Here is a 16,025-nt window from a genome sequence, read left to right on the forward strand (position 1 = left end):
TCCCGGACCGTACTCGTTCCCTCAACAGCGTTCTCCGTCTCCTCCAGCTGCTCCCAATCTGCCTCATAGTTTCCGTTCAGCCAGACGTCGTTCTCCTTCGCCTTACCGGCGCTCTACATTACCGCTTCGCCCCACTTCCCATCTTGCCGACCAGCACTTGGAAAACTAACTGTCGCAGTTTTTGGAGGGAAACTGCTTGCTACCGGTCTTCAAAAATTCCTCCGCTGTTTCTGTTCTTCGTAGTGATCTGTGTTCACAGCTCCAGAAAGTAAACACGCCTTATCTTAGTAGGGCGTGTGTAATGAAAGAATAATCCAAACCTGAGGTTGGTGCTGGCGATAAAGAAGAGCAAAGCGTGACTATAGAGATAGGTTGAGGTTCGTCGAGGGTTGCCACAGCCACACCTTTGGGAAGCATCACAGGATATGGGGTGGTCTTGCAAGCAGACAGAAGGGCGCGGCCACGTGAAAACCGGACGAGACAGGCGGCAATGAGAGTTTCTGTTCTTCGTAGTGTTCTGTGTTCACGGCTCCGGAAAGTAAACATGCCTTATCTTGGACCTAATAATGCATTCATTCACCCCGACGGACAGTGTACCGCTCGTGTTCTCAACGACAGCATTCGCCACCACGTTGTGTTTATCATCCTTCCAACGTGTAACTATAAACTTATACTGGGTTGGGACTTCCTACATTCTGCTTCAGCCATCATTTCATGTAGAGAGGAAGTTGTCCATATCACGGATACAGCGCTTGCACCTATTACGGACTCTTCACATAAATGCGTGAACTTGGCCATCGCTGTAGATCTACTACGTCCTGCGTCCTGGACACGAAGTCGTTGTAGCCGCAACATCCAGTTAGATCGCCGACGGAGACGCTCTAGTCGCACCTTCTTCCCACTGTACTTCTCGCGGAACTCTCATTGCCGCCTGTGTCGTCCGGTTTTCACGTGGCCGCGCCCTTCTGTCTGCTTGCAACACCACCCCAGATCCTGTGATGCTTCCCAAAGGTATGACTGTGGCAACCCTGGACGAACCTCAACCTATCTCTATAATCACGCTTTGCTCTTTTTCATCGCCAGCACTAACCTCAGGTTTGGATTATTCTTTTCTACCCCAGCCGTTCTTGGTCCTGGCCTAACAGCCACGCAGTCCGAAGCCTTACTGATGGTCTTCGCGAAACATAAAGCCTGTTTCGATAGCTGTTCTCCTGTGTTGAGCCAAACTTCTGCGGCTACACACCGGTTCCGCTATACGACGACGCCCCTATCGTGTATCGCCGTCCAAACGATTATCAGCCAGTTCTTTCTGAGGCAACCGGTAAACGTCCTTCGTCTGCCGTTGCTACTAAACGAGCTGCACGAGCAGAGGCCCAGCGCCGTCGCCACCAGGATCTAGAGGTGCGCTAGCTAAACCAGGCAGTGCAGCAAGTTGAGCATTTCTCCTACCATAAAGCTTCTTTCATGACAATCAAGAACTGGGAGAAGAGTGTTTCTTGAAGATGGAATATGCGTGAAAAATAAAAAGTTGTCTGTAACTGCACATACATGTCCTGCTCGAATTCTTTGCCGCAATATATCAAAAAGCCGAAACAGCTGAAGAGCTGCGCTCGAATTTCGCATTAAGCAGTAACATATTTGTCGGCAATTTTTTTTTTGTTGCTACAATAAAAACTTGCATGCAAGCAAGAAAGTAACGATCACATGTAGTGAGCCACTGCTATTATTTCGAACCTAGTTGCGTATTGTAACAGAAGTTCTTGCCGTATCGGATACAGTAAGCACTAAGCAGGTACGAGCGTCAATACAAGTGCGTAACTGAATGCAGTTTTATTGTACGCTTTTAACGCAATTGAGCCAGGGGTTATTAGCGGCGAGAACTTGGAGCGGCGCCCTCTCGGGACTGACGTCACGGCCAGGACGCCGCTCGCTCCGGCTCGTTCGGCTGCCGCGCGCGCTCCTTCCCTTCGTGTATGCTTGGGGTGTGGGTGGCTCGAGCCGTGCTGTCGGGCATGTCGGCTTCTTTCTGCTGCGATGCCTGAACCGCAGTTCCTTTTTTCAAAAGCACGTGAATCGAAAAAATTTGCGACTGGGATATTGCAAGCTGTATACCGTTGAAGGGGTCTACTGGTTCTGCAATATATAAATGCGCCTTGTCTGCACAGAAATATTGCGTAAAAAAGTCTGCAAATTCAACGCGTGAAGTTGTGTGATGCTAAGCTAAACACTTAAAATTCCCGTAGTACTTAGCCATGAGAGACATTGCATATTACGTGGAAGAAAAATCTTCGTATTTCGTGTCAACATATTGTGCGCGTTAGAAAGACACTGCGCAGTGAAGTTGCAATCATGAGTCTTATTACTGTGGTGAGTTGTTCCAGTCAAATATGGCCCGTTAATAATGCGTAAAAGAAAGAGTTAGGCGGGCATTGCGTATGAAAAAGTCTGCTGCTACTTTCACCCCTCCCTCAAACAGGCCCTCATAAAACGAATCGCTGGCGGCTGCTAACGAGACAGGGCGTCGTGTAGATTATTTACATCAGCGTCGAGTTTGCGAAGCTGGTGTTGAGGCAGTACATCGACTTCCACTAAGGGACGAGAAAGACACGACGGACAGGATTGCCCCGGTGCTAGTTCGTTTTTCCTCGCGTGGGACCAGGGAAGAGTGGCTAAGCAAGAAGAATGAACTGAAGAACAAAGAATCTAAGATAATTATAAACGAGAAGCTTACAGCTCAAAATGAAGAGCTGCTATGCAAAACGAAGTCAATGGCAAAAGAATACGAATACCAGTTTGCTTGGGTCAGGAATAAAATGCTGTTGATCCTTCGCACCCCTGGTAGTCGGATTAGCAGGATTGTTTCTATCGACGACCTAGAAAAAATACGATAGGCGTTCCGGAATGCCAAAGAGTTGCTTACCTGATGCCGTTATCCCACGGCAAGCTGCATTTCCGAAGCAGGCTATCATGACTTTGATTCTTTCCTCGATTGCAAGACACGTTGTGATATGAAATTGTCTGTGTGCCACTTAAATGCACAAAGCTTACAAAATAAAAAGGAAGCGATGAATATGCTCCTGCAATCGATTAAACATCAGTTTGACTTGATGGCCTGCTAGGAAACCTGGTTCATCAATGTTATGAACAGATGTTATTGAATTCAGAGGATACAAACATACATCTGTTTTTTTTTTGTAATGACATACGAGTTGGAAGCATCACAGCCCATATAAAAGAACACTTGAGCTACTGTGCCATTTCTAACTATTGCCAAACTAGTCCTCATTATTAAACAATTATGATAAAATGTAGCAGTACATCACATGTAGTGGAATATCGATTTCCTTCGGAAACATTTTCAGTTTCTTTTTATTTTCTTGAAGCAATGCTAGAATGTTGTGTAGAACATAGTTCGTCGGTTGATGTCATCGGCAATATTAACATAGATGTGCTATGCTCTGATATCAATAAGCAAAGGCTCACTGATATGTTTCTCTCATACGGTTATGAAAATGTCATTCATGTGCCAACAAAGGTAACAAATACATCCGGAACACTACTAGATCTTTGTTTCACGAAGTGTAACTCGACCTATATAGAATCTGGTATCTTATTACCGGACCTGATCGACCACTTACCGATGTCTATTTTTTTAACACACCTTGAACAACATACAACACAAACCTCGCACCAAACAATTAGGTACACAATCATTAATGACGAAACAATTCAATTGTTCCAAAGATGAAGAGCAGAAACAAACTGGGATTATGTTTACCATTCAGAAGACCCAGTCGTAGCATACGATTTATTTATTAAGGAAGTTACTGATATTTAGAAAAAATCATTTACCGTCAAAGAATTTAGGAAAATTAGCAAATTTAGGAAGCCATGGAATGGTAGAACACTTTTAAAAGAATTAAGGAACGTGATAGACTTTTTGCCCTGTTTATAAAAACTAGAATTCTTGACTACCTGGGTCTAGTACCTGGGTCTATTTCTAGTACAGCCGGCCTTTCTTCTTGTGCGCGTTTTCCGAACTCGTTTCCAAGCGTCGACCCACTCGCCAGTTATATCGTGCTGCCCGTGTTGTCTTTATGTGTCTTCCTTTTGTGTGTGTTTTAACCTGCGGCAAAAACATGTCATTTAGCAAGCTCCAACTAGGCCAACAAGCAGTTCTGTTGTATTATTAACTGCACTGTGCTTAATTGGAGAACATTGCAAACAGACGCAGGTATTTGCGCATATGATCAGCGTTACAAGTACAGTATGCATGGCAAACTGACCAGAATAGAGGATGCGCATATATATATATATATATATATATATATATATATATATATATATATATATATATATATATATATATATATATATATATATATATATATATCTTCGGATGTCCTGCTCTCGCATAACGTCGCTTTTCCTCACACCATCATTACCATTTCGGACAACACGTCCTGCCTTCCCCGTGTGAACTTTGGACTGTACACAAGTACTCCCGCGCGGAATATCCCCGGCGCAAATAACGCCAGCCAGAGACTACCGCATTTCGGCTTTAACTTGTGACAGCTTCTCGTGTTCAACTCTTGCTTCGCCCCCTGTCCCTTCAGACTTGAATGCCATAACAAAAATGATTGCTCCCGATCTTCCGCCCCAGCGTGCTCAAGAAGTACGTTGTCTCCTTGCCTCATACTGGAATATATTCGACTTTGAAGAGCGCCCTCTAGGACAAACATCTCTCGTAAAACATTGAATAAACAGCGGTGATGCGAGCCCGATCCATCGGCTGCCCTACCGCGTCTTGCCTACTGAGCGACATACCATCCAACATGACGTTGACAAGATGCTTTCACGAGACATCATCGAACCTTCTTGCAGCCCATGGGCATCGCCTGTTGTACTAGTAAAAAAGAAGGACACCAGTTGGCGGTTTTGCGTCGATTATCGACACCTCAACAAGGTAACAAAGAAAGACGTCTATCTTCTACCACGCATTGACGATGCCCAGGATTGCCTGCATGGAGCACAATATTTTTCGTCCATCGACCTTCGCTCCAGCTACTGGCAAATTGCCGTCGATGACATGGGCCGCGAGAAGACAGCTTTTATTACTCCCGATGGCCTGTATCAGTTCAAAGTGATGCCTTTTGGTTTACGTAATGCCCCGGTCACATTTGAACGAATGATGGACGCCCTCCTACACGGTTTCAAGTGGTCCATCTGCCTCTGTTACCTGGACGACGTGATCGTTTTTTCTCCGACTTTTGCGACACCTCGAGCGCCTGTCGACGATCCTATCTGTTTTCCGTCGGGCGGGGCTACAACTAAATTCGCCCAAGTGCCACTTCAGGCGTCGTGAAATTTTTATGCTCGGACATCTCGTCGATTCTTCTGCTATACGCCCTGATCACGATAAAATACGGGCAGTGAAAGACTTTCCCGTGCCAACATGTGCCAAGGATGTTCGCAGCTTCTTGGGCCTTTGCTCCTACTTCCGTCGGTTTGTCCGAAATTTTGCGAACTTTGCGCGCCTTCCCAATCAACTCCTCAAGAAAGACGCTGCATTCATTTCGGGCCCTGAGCAAGCTGCTGCTTTCACCGAGCTGATTGGGCTGCTTACGTCCCTGCCAATTTTCGCTCACTTTGATGCGTCAGCTCCAACAGAAGTCCGCACCGATGCCAGTGGCCGCGGTATTGGAGCTATCTTGGCACAAAAACAACAATGGGGAGAACGTGTTATTGCCTACGCCAGTTGCCTTCTTTCTTCTGCGGAGGGCAATTATTCTATCGCCGAACGAGAGTGTCTGGCTCTCGTTTGGGCAGTGGGTGAATTCCGCCCCTATTTGTACGGCGACGAATTCACAGTTATCACTGATCACCACGCTTTGTGTTGGGTTTCGTCCCTCAAAGATCCTTCAGGGCGCCTTGGCCGCTGGGCTCTGCGCCTTCAAATACAACTATTCAGTTGTATACAAGACCAGCTGGTTACATCAAGATGCGGACTACTTGTCGCGCCATCCTGTCGCCCCTCCTTTTTCGTCTCGCCATGATACCGCAGGCTTCTCTCCATTCTTCCTCTTGTTTGGCCGCGACCCTGCGCTACCTTTCGACACCGTTCTGCCTGCTAGACTGAATTCCACATCTGAGTACGCCCGTGAAGCCATACTCAAAGCACAAGAAGCACGCCGTATTGCCCGACGTCGACTTGTGGCGTCGCAGGACAATCAGCAACGCTTATATGACGCCCGCCATCGTGACGTCCATTACACACTGGGCGCCCTGGTTCGCCTTTGGTCGCCGTCGCGACGTGTTGGCCTCTAGGAGAAGTTACTTTCACGCTAGTCTGGTCCCTTACCGTGTCTTGCGTCAAGTAACTGACGTCAGGTACGAAATCGCGCTTCTTCAGCCCACCGCGGCTCAGCATCGCTTCCACGTGGTCCACGTCGCGCGTCTTAAGTTGTATCATTCGCCCGCCTCCTGACCAGCACCAAGCCGGTGCTTCAGCCGCCGGGGTTATGTGACACGCTGACGAAGAAGTTGTTTTAATCCTGGTCGGAAGAAGACGACGCTCTGGACTTCGTGCGCTGTCTACCACGGGCGCCAGCAGAAGAGGGTCGTTGTCGCTGTTGTTCGCGCTCACCCCACTCGGCCGTTCTCTCTTGCTGTGCATTCGTGTAAAACGCCGAGCGCATCTAGCCGTGAACGCGTATCATCAATTCGTGGACCGTGCTGGTTTCCTTTTTCGATCTGGAACTTCGTACCCGGACTCTGTCCCCCGTCTTGGCCATGCCTGCCGACGTGCCTCGGCAAGGTGCTACCGCACCACTGGTGATAGCCTGCTCCGGAGTACGAAGAAAGCGAGACCCTGTCATTTTCAACGGCACCGACGAGCACGACGTCGAGGACTGGCTCACTTCGTATGAGCGGGTGAGCGCCCACAACACCTGTGATGACGGCGACAAACTCAGCAGCATCAACTGTTACCTGGCGGGCGTGGCACAGCTGTGATTTCACTACTGCGAAGCTGATATTGCCAGTTGGTCGTCCTTTAAAACGAGCTTCGCAGAAGTCTTCGGCCGACCCGCTGTTCACAAGCTCCGCGCAGAACAGCGCCTACGCGGTCGCGCCCTGCAATCCGGCGAGAACTTTACATCCCATAGTGAGGTTATTGTCGACCTCTGCCGTCGCATCAACCCTCCTATGTCCGAATCTGATAAAACCGGCACATCATGAAGGGGATCGAGGACGACGCTTTCCAAATACTCATTGCCAAAACTCCCCAAACTGTCGCAGACGTCGTTCAGTACTACCAGAGCTACGACGAGTTTCGGAAACAGCGCATTTCTACACGCCCCCAGAGCTCTGACACGGCGAACGCGTCATCATTAACTGTCGGCGCTGCTGCCATTGACACCTCAATGTTAATGCACCAAATCCAGCAGTTTGTCCGAGAAGTGGCACGACAATTGTCCCTTGTTCCCCGCGTCCAGGACCCCGCGCAGGCGCTTGCTCCCACGCTACGAGAATCCATAGAGGAGCAAATTTCTGAGGCACCACCAACTTCCTACCAGCATCCACCTGTTTCCGCAATGCCGCTCGGCACGAATCCTGGACGACCTGCAGATTACTTCTACGCTGCTCGTGCGCCTGTCCGCCCGAACCCGCCTCCTTTTCGTCGTTCCGCACCGCCGTCCACTAATTCTTGGCGCATCCCGGACAACAGGCCTATTTGCGATTTCCATTGCCTACCCGGCCATGCCGCTAATTTTTGTCGTCGTCGTGACTTCCGTACAAGTGTGGGCGAAGAACATCACGGCTACTTACGTCCTGAGCCACCGCATCCGATCTCCTCCCACAGAACGATGGACACCTGCTCACCGAATCGACGTAGCTACGACACACGTTGGTCGCCCTCACCACGTCGCCGTTCATTTTCCCCTATGCTTAGTCGCCCTCCACCCATTGAAGCGGAAAACTAGCCATCCCACTTCCGAGCAAAAGCGGCCCTCGTGTCGACAACTTCAAGGCCTCCATTTCTACCTGTGAACAAAATAACCGTGAATATCGAAGGTGTTTCTGTGCAAGCAGGCATTGATACTGGAGCCGCTGTGTCTGTTCTTAGTGGAGAACTGTGCCGCAAGTTAAAAAAAGATTACGATTCGGCTTTCCGACGTCTCCCTGCGTACCGCAACCGCACACCACATTCAACCTTCAGTGGCATGCACAGCTCGCCTTATCATTCAGGACATGTTGTGCGTAGTCGCATTTGTCGTTTTTTCACCATGTTCGCACGACGTTATTCTGGGTTGGAACTTTCTTGCTACTAACCATGCCGTTGTTGAATGTGCACGTGCCGAACTTGAGTTGTCGCCGATTTGTGACGCTTCATCTGACAAGCCACTTTCTCGAGTGGTCGTTGCCGCGGTCACTGACATACCTCCTTTTTCTTCTGCTCTTGTACCACTTTCTTGCGGCTACGCTCTCTCTTCCACTGCCCTGTTTGCGCCCTCCGAAGCCTTCAAGTCTCGCAAAATCTTCCTCCTCCCTTTCGCACTTCTCGCAGTCAAAATTCTTGCAGCGCCATTTATGTCACGAATCAGTTTTGTTCCGCAGCCATCTTATTCCGTGGCGAATGTATAAGTCGGCTTGACGATATTGATATTGTCTACTCTATTCAACTGCCTGACGATACGTTGTCTTCTCGTAGACAGCCTTACTCCTCTGAGCAGCGCCGATTCGTCCTCCTTAGAGGCCTTCCTTCCGTCAATTGGCTCGGAACTGCCGCCTGCCCAGCGTACTGAACTCTTGGAGCTGCTCGACCGCTTTTGGATGTCATTCGATCATAAGCAATCTTCCTTGGGCCGAACATCCGCCATCGTTCCCCACATTGGCACCTGCACTCATGCACCCCTACGCCAGTATACGTACCGAGTTTCTTACGCTGAACGCCTGAACGCCGCGTCATTGATGAACAAGTCAACGACATGCTTTATCGTGGCGTTACTCAGCCTACACACAGCCCTTGGGCCTCCCCAGTTGTGCTGGTGAAAAAGAAGAATGGTAGCATCACATTTTGCGTTGATTATAGGCGCCTTAACGATCACGGGAAAAGATGTCTATCCGCCGCCCAGAATAAACGACGCCCTCGACTGCTTGCAACGAACAGAGTTCTTTTCCTCTTTGGACCTTCGATCTAGGTATCGACATGTCCCTATGAATGAAGCTGACCGTCCCAAGACTGCGTTTGTAACCCCAGACGGTCTATATGAGTTTAATGTGATGCCGTTTGGTCTTTGTAATGCGCCTGCCGCCTTCGAACGTCTCATGGCCAACATACTTAGAGGCCTGAAATGGCACATGTGTCTTTGCTACCTGGACGACATTGTAGTATTTTCGAAGGACTTTGGCTCCCATCTGACCCGCCTCGCAAGCGTCCTGAATTGCCTTTCACTCGCTGGCCTACAGCTTCAGTGTCAGTTTTCCGCCCACCGGCTTACCATCTTAGGCCATGTTGTCAGTAAGGATGGTGTCCTTCCCGACCCTACAAAGCTTCGCGCCGTCGCCGAGTTCCCCAGGCCATCGACGCGGAAAAAACAGTGTAGCTTTATCGGCCTGTGTTCGTACTTTCGCCAATTCGTGGGTAATTTCGCGTCCATAATCGCCCCCTTAACGCAGCTGCTTGCCAATAGCCAAGGCATCTTGGCATTGTCTGCCACATGTGAAGACGCGTTCGCCACATTACGCTTCCTTTTGATATCATCACCTATCCTACGCCACTTTGACCACGGACGGTCCTACAGAAATCCACACGGACGCTAGTGAAGTAGGCCTCGGCGCTATTATTGCCCAGCGTGTCTGGCTTCGAAGAGTATGTCATATCTTACGCCAGCCGCATTCTCACCAAAGCGGAAACTAGCTATTCGGTCACCGAAAAAAAAATGTCTTCCAATGGTTTGGGCAATCACCTAATTTCAACCTTACGTAAATGGCCGTCTATTTGACGTCGTGACTGATCACCACGACGACCACCAAGTCGTCATTAAAAGACCCATCTGGCCGCCTAGCTCGTTGGGCGCTTCGTCTACAGGACTACAGGACTATGACATCCGTGTTGTCTACCGGCCATGCCGTAATCATTCGGATGCCGACGCTCTTTCGCGCTCACCACCTCCCGATGAGCATGGTACTCCTGTCTCCAGCTACGATTCTTCGTCGCTTACATTCGCCTACATGCCAGCAGAACAACGCAGGGATCCTTGGATAGTCTGTCTTCTAGAGAATTTGTCTCAACCGTCACCTCGCACCAGTGACCGCTCGCTTTGTCACACTGCTCGCCACTTTTCCGTCCGCGAAGGGCTCCTGTAGCCGCAACTAGCTACCTGATGGCCGCAAATGGTTGCTACTGATTCCTCGCCATTTGCGTTCCGAGGTATGTGCCTATTTTCATGCGGATCCGCGATGCGCCCATTTCGGTGAACTAAATACGTATGCACGTCTACGGCTTCGATACTACTGGCGAGGAACGTACAGCTTCGTCTGGCAGTACGTCCACTCGTGTTCCAAGTGACAATGCCGCAAGAGCCTACCTCAGAAGATAACGGGGCCGCTCCAACCATTGCCCTGTCCCCCTCGGCCTTTCGACCGTATCGACATTGATTTATACAGCCTTCTACCGTACACTTCAAATGGTAACCGCTAAGTCATCGTCGCTGTGGACCACCACACGCGCTACGCCAAAATTTAAGCGCTTCCGGAGGCCACAGCACGTGAAGTCGCCTTGTTCAGCCTTCGCAGCCTTGCTCTTCGACACGGTACGCCTCGCGAGCTACTGAGTGACCGTGTTCGTTCATTTGTATCCGAAGGTGTAGAAACTCTCCTTCGCAAATGCGGCATTGTCCATAGAACTTCATGTCCCTATCATCCGCAAACCAGTGGTATGACTGAACGCTCTAATCGTACTTTCGGCGACATGCTCGCAATGTACGTGTCCGCTGACCACCCTAACTGGTACCGCGTCCTCCCCTTTGTTGCGTATGCTTACATTAGCGCCATTCAGTCTAACACGGCATTCTCTCCCTCTTTTCTTATTTATGGTCGTGAACCTTCCTCGTTTATGGACACAATTGTTTTGTATCGCCCCCGACGCGTCCTGGAACCCTATCCGAATCCGCCACTTATGCCGAAGAGTGTCGTCAGGTCGCTCGCTCATTTACCGCGCAAGACCATGCCAACCAGAAACATGGCCGTGACGCAAGCTTGACTTTTGCATCATAGTCACCTGAAACGCTGGTATGGCGCCCGCGTTCCTTCCTTCTCTTCTGGCCTTTCTATGATGTTCAGCTCAACGTATGACGGCCCTTAGCGGCTTCTACAACAGACGTCCCCGGTCAACTGCGTCATTGAGCTTATTCAGCCGTCCAGGGTTCAATGGCGTCGCAGACGCGAAAGTTTTCGTGTAGACTGACTGAGCCGCAATACGACTCACCAATGCTGGCTGTTCCGTAGGTCGCCAGGATGGCTCCTTATGCGCCGGGGAATGATTGTAGTGAGAAATATGGGTGCCAGCAGAAGACGAAGAGGCAGAAGTCGGTTGTTGTTGTTGTTGCTCGCGCTATATATCTATATATCTATACATATAGATATTGTGGAAGTCTGGGGTATTTTTAATTGCCGTCTTATTGATACAAGCGCGTACTACGCGGGCACAGTAACGATAGTCAGGGTTCAGTTCTAGTGACCGCTGGTAAAATGTGGAACAAGGTATGCTCAACATTGCTTTCAGATAGGGCGCATTGTTTGGTAATATACACAGTTGTCTTTACCTAATCGTGTATCACGACAATTACATTTCTAGTTCTTCTTTCCTTCAGCCTCGAAGAACAGTTGTTCTGGATTTCGCTTAAAGCGCTGCTAACCGCGCCTCACCTAGGAGTCCCGCGATCAATGTGGCAGTACACGTGACCTGCAAATTTCCTTTTTATTTCCGTTTTATTTCTGTCACACATGCAGCCTTTTCTTCTGGGCCGTCATTGATCACTACTGGTTCTTCTCTAAATCACCAAGGCGCTGCTCCTATTGGCTCTTTCTGTCGATAACTCTGAGCTTCACGTCATAGGGGAGGAGAAGTAGGATGCTTGGTTGGTACTTGGGGGGAATCTGGAAAGAAGAACGCATCGTCATTGGGCGAACTGAGCCATTTGTCGTGCCTGCGATATAACGTGCGTTTGTGCGCATGTGTAAAAACAGTTTTCAAGGCAATTTCTCAATATTTCCTGAATAAGAAATTCTCAAACATTGAGCAATAGCATCGAGAGCTGTTTCTTATAAAACATAACGAAGGCACCCCAAGTTTAACGCGATCACTGAGCATTGTCATCAGCATCAAATCGAATATATTTGCGCTCAGACACAGTACATCGCGATTTCGCTATATTTCACTACCACTCCGGCAAGTCCAAAATGTGAAATTTCCTCGACGGCGCAAGCACTTACGTGCGCGACAATGCTAAAAAAAAAATAGGTGAAAGCGGACACGATGAGAAAATCAAGGGCCATTGCAGGCAGGAAATAGCTTCTTACCTTATGTATTCAGAAAAAGGCATGTCATCTGTTAGAAATCTATAGCGTCTGTTTCCGATATTATTGTGATTTGTGTTGCTATGTGCAATCTACTGTATTAATTTGATTTTATAGTTCAATCCACAATGCTCTATGCGGAACAATAATATATTACCTTGAACCTGTAGCATTGCCTGTGACTGTAATTTAATGAAATTAAGCATACCTCACTAACTGCATCAAATACGTTGCAAATATTAAAACTACTCATCAAAAGACAGGCTGAACAAAGCAGGGCGAAACAAACAGGACATGCACTACTGACAGCTGTGAACGTTTACTGGAAACATTTCGCTGAAGCAGTCTCATCAAACGTGATGATTGAGAGCGCATTATGCTCCGAACTGTGCTCAACTTGCACAAGATGCATAAAAAAGAAAAGAGAGCTGAATGACCAGCTTAGCTGGACTACCCATGAATCGGGCTTCTTTGCATAGAAAGTGCACAGGAGACATGCTAACGCACAAGCCAGATACAAAATCTTCTATCAATAATAATTGTAATAATAATCATATACAGCCTATTTTATGTCCACTGCAGGACGAAGGCCTCTCCCTGTGACCTCCAATTACCCCTGCAATGCTCCAACCGATTGCAACTAGCGCCCACGAATTTCCTAATTTCATCGGCCCACCTAGCCTTCTGCCGTCCTCGACTGCGCTTCCCTTCTCTTCGTAGCCATCCTGTAAGCCTAATTGTCCAATGGTTATCTAACCTGCGCATTAGATAACCTGCCCAGCTACAATTTTTTCTCTTAATGTCAATTAGAATATCGCCTATACCCATTTGCTCTCTGATCCAAACCGCTCTATTTCTGTCTCTTAACGTTGTGCCTAGCATTCTTCGTTCCATCGCTCTTTGCGTGGTCCTTGACTTGTTGTCAAGCTTCTTTGCCAGTCTCCAAGTTTCCGCCCCATGTGTCAGCACCGGTAAAATGCGCTGATTGCACACCTTCCTTTTTAATGATAACGGTAAGCTTCCAGTGAAGAGCTGACCATGTCTGCCGTACGCGGTCCAACGCATTTTTATTCTTCTATGAATTATCTTCTCATGATCAGGGTTCCCTGTAATTACTTGACCTAGATAAACGTACTCTTTCACAGACTGTAGAGGCTGACTGGCGATCCTGAACTCTTGTTACCTCGCCCGGCTATTCATCACTATCTTTGTCTACTGCATATTGATATTCAACCCCACTTTTGCACTCTCTTTGTTAAGGTCTTCAATCATTTGTTGTAACTCGTCTGCAGTATGGCTGAATAAAACAACGTAATCGGCAAACCGTAGGTTGCTGAGATATTCGCCGTCGATCCTTGGTCCTACGCCTTCCAAGTCCTATACCTTGAGTACTTCCAAGCACGCAGGGAATAGCATATGAGAGATTGTGTCTCCTTGTCTGACCCCTTTCTTTATAGTCATATAATGAGAAGCCAACAAACACTGACACCAAGGACAAGATAGGGGAAGTTACGTGTGCTTAATAAATGAAATAAAGAAACGATAAATTAATGGAAATTAAAGTGGATGAAAAACCAACTTGCCGCAGGTGGGAACCGAACCCACAACCTTCGCATTTCGCGTGCGATGCTCTACCAATCGAGCTACCGCGGCGCTGTTTCCCCATCCACTTTCTCGGGTATTTATGTGTCCTAGTAGAACCCTGGGAGTGTTAGCCACTGCGGCGCCATCACTCGCACACCTTGGTGGCGGACGTGGAACGTCCTTCTTGCCGCAGGCGTCACGAGAACGTGATCTTTCTGGGTGAAGGCAACTGGTCAATAAACCCACACATGCTACTTGAAGGCATCAATGTTGCCGGATTCGAGAAACTCGTTATGTAATAAACTAGAAGAGAGGAGGGTAACCGATATATATATATATATATATATATATATATATATTATCACTTCTGGAGAAAATTGTTCCGTGGATAGTCGTCTAATGGATCCATCTACCTTGTTCCACAATTCTGTTGTTGACGGAAGCAAAGAGCGTTTAAAGCAGTTCAGTTCGACCTAAGCGGGACAATGTTCATCGAATAAGTGCGTCCGGTACTGCGCACAGAGCTGGTGATGAAAGGCGTAGAGACACAGACATGAACAGAAGAACTGACAATTATCTGAAGTATGATAAGGCAATCACATGTTCGTATCTCAGCTAGCGACTGTAGGGATAATAGCTGAGCATGCGAGGAGGGTGAGAAGTGGCGATCGTACCTGCCGTATAGAAATCGTATATATTTTTTTTATGCAGCTTCAAGTATATCTATGTCGCATTGATTGCGAGGGGTACCAAATTATAGAGGCGTAATCAAGGATGGGTCGAACTAGTGTTTTGTAGGCCATGGGTTTGCACTCTTTAGTGGAATTTTTCAGCGTGCGTTTGCCGTAACCAAGCCTCTGAAGCGCTTTTGAACAGATGAGCCCAACGTGCTTGTGCCATATTAAGTTAGCTGTGAAAGTGACTGCAAGATATCTAAATTCCTTGAAGCATTCGAGGTATTTGTTTCGTAACAGCAAGCGAAATACAAAGGCTCTTCTTTATTAGAAAAAGTCATCGACACTGTTTGTTAAAATTAATCGAAATTTGCCAGGAACGGCTTCAGCGGCAAAATGAAGAAAAAACGCTATTCAACTCGAGTTGGCCTTCAACGCTAGTAACGTTTGTATAAAGCACACAGTCGTCAGCATAGATACAAATTTTCACCTGGGTGTTACTAATGACTTCGGCCGCATCGTTAATATATTCCAGCAGAACTTTTTGTTGGGCTAGTTGGTGTATGTTACTGAAGCACTATAGCGCCAAACAGACGACACAAGAAGAGACACGGAGGAGCGCTTACTAGCAACTGATGCTTTATTGACGGAAACACACAATATATATACGCAAATTTGGCGGCGTAACTCGCGCATTGTCAAACATCACATGGTAACCAGGCAAAAGGCGATAGAACGATTGTGAAGGTGACGTTCGTGAAGATGACACGTGGTGGCCAAATGACTATAAATGATAATGGTTACGCGATACACAAACACCGCCGTAAGGGAGTACCCCATAAAAACTAAAAGATTAGGAATTTTCACCAAGCGCAGGCGGCGCAGCAACATCTCACTTATACAGAATTTTTGATGGTTCGCTCACGCATTCAAGGCCCTTCCTTTCAATGTGTAAGGCTTCCTTCAGCTCACGGGCAACGCTGTCTCGACTTCTGTCCAGAACGATGGTCTCTCTTAGGCGAGGCTTGCACCCGCACTCTTTGCAATGGATGGCCATATTGGAACCAGTTCCTTTTTCCTGTGACCTTTCGTGTTCTTTTAGCCTTTCATTTAAACACCGCCCCGTTTGTCCAATGTAAATCTTTGTACATGAGAGCGGAATTTGATAAAATACCCCTTCCTCGC

At 47.9% G+C, this 16,025-nt stretch overlaps 1 protein-coding gene across 1 annotated transcript in view; it reads right to left on the bottom strand.

Moving 5' to 3' along the window:
* Positions 1-11,969: 11,969 nt before the first annotated feature.
* LOC142574424 (cytochrome P450 3A9-like) overlaps positions 11,970-16,025 on the bottom strand; it is a 421,036-nt gene continuing 416,980 nt past the window's right edge. The window contains exon 14 of the mRNA XM_075683508.1: positions 11,970-12,162. Within this exon, the coding sequence (XP_075539623.1) occupies positions 12,079-12,162 (84 nt within the window). The 3' untranslated portion in view covers positions 11,970-12,078. The remainder of the gene's footprint in view (positions 12,163-16,025) is intronic.

This window comes from Dermacentor variabilis, chromosome 3, assembly GCF_050947875.1.
Source record: "Dermacentor variabilis isolate Ectoservices chromosome 3, ASM5094787v1, whole genome shotgun sequence".
In the NCBI taxonomy this organism is placed as follows: domain Eukaryota; kingdom Metazoa; phylum Arthropoda; class Arachnida; order Ixodida; family Ixodidae; genus Dermacentor; species Dermacentor variabilis.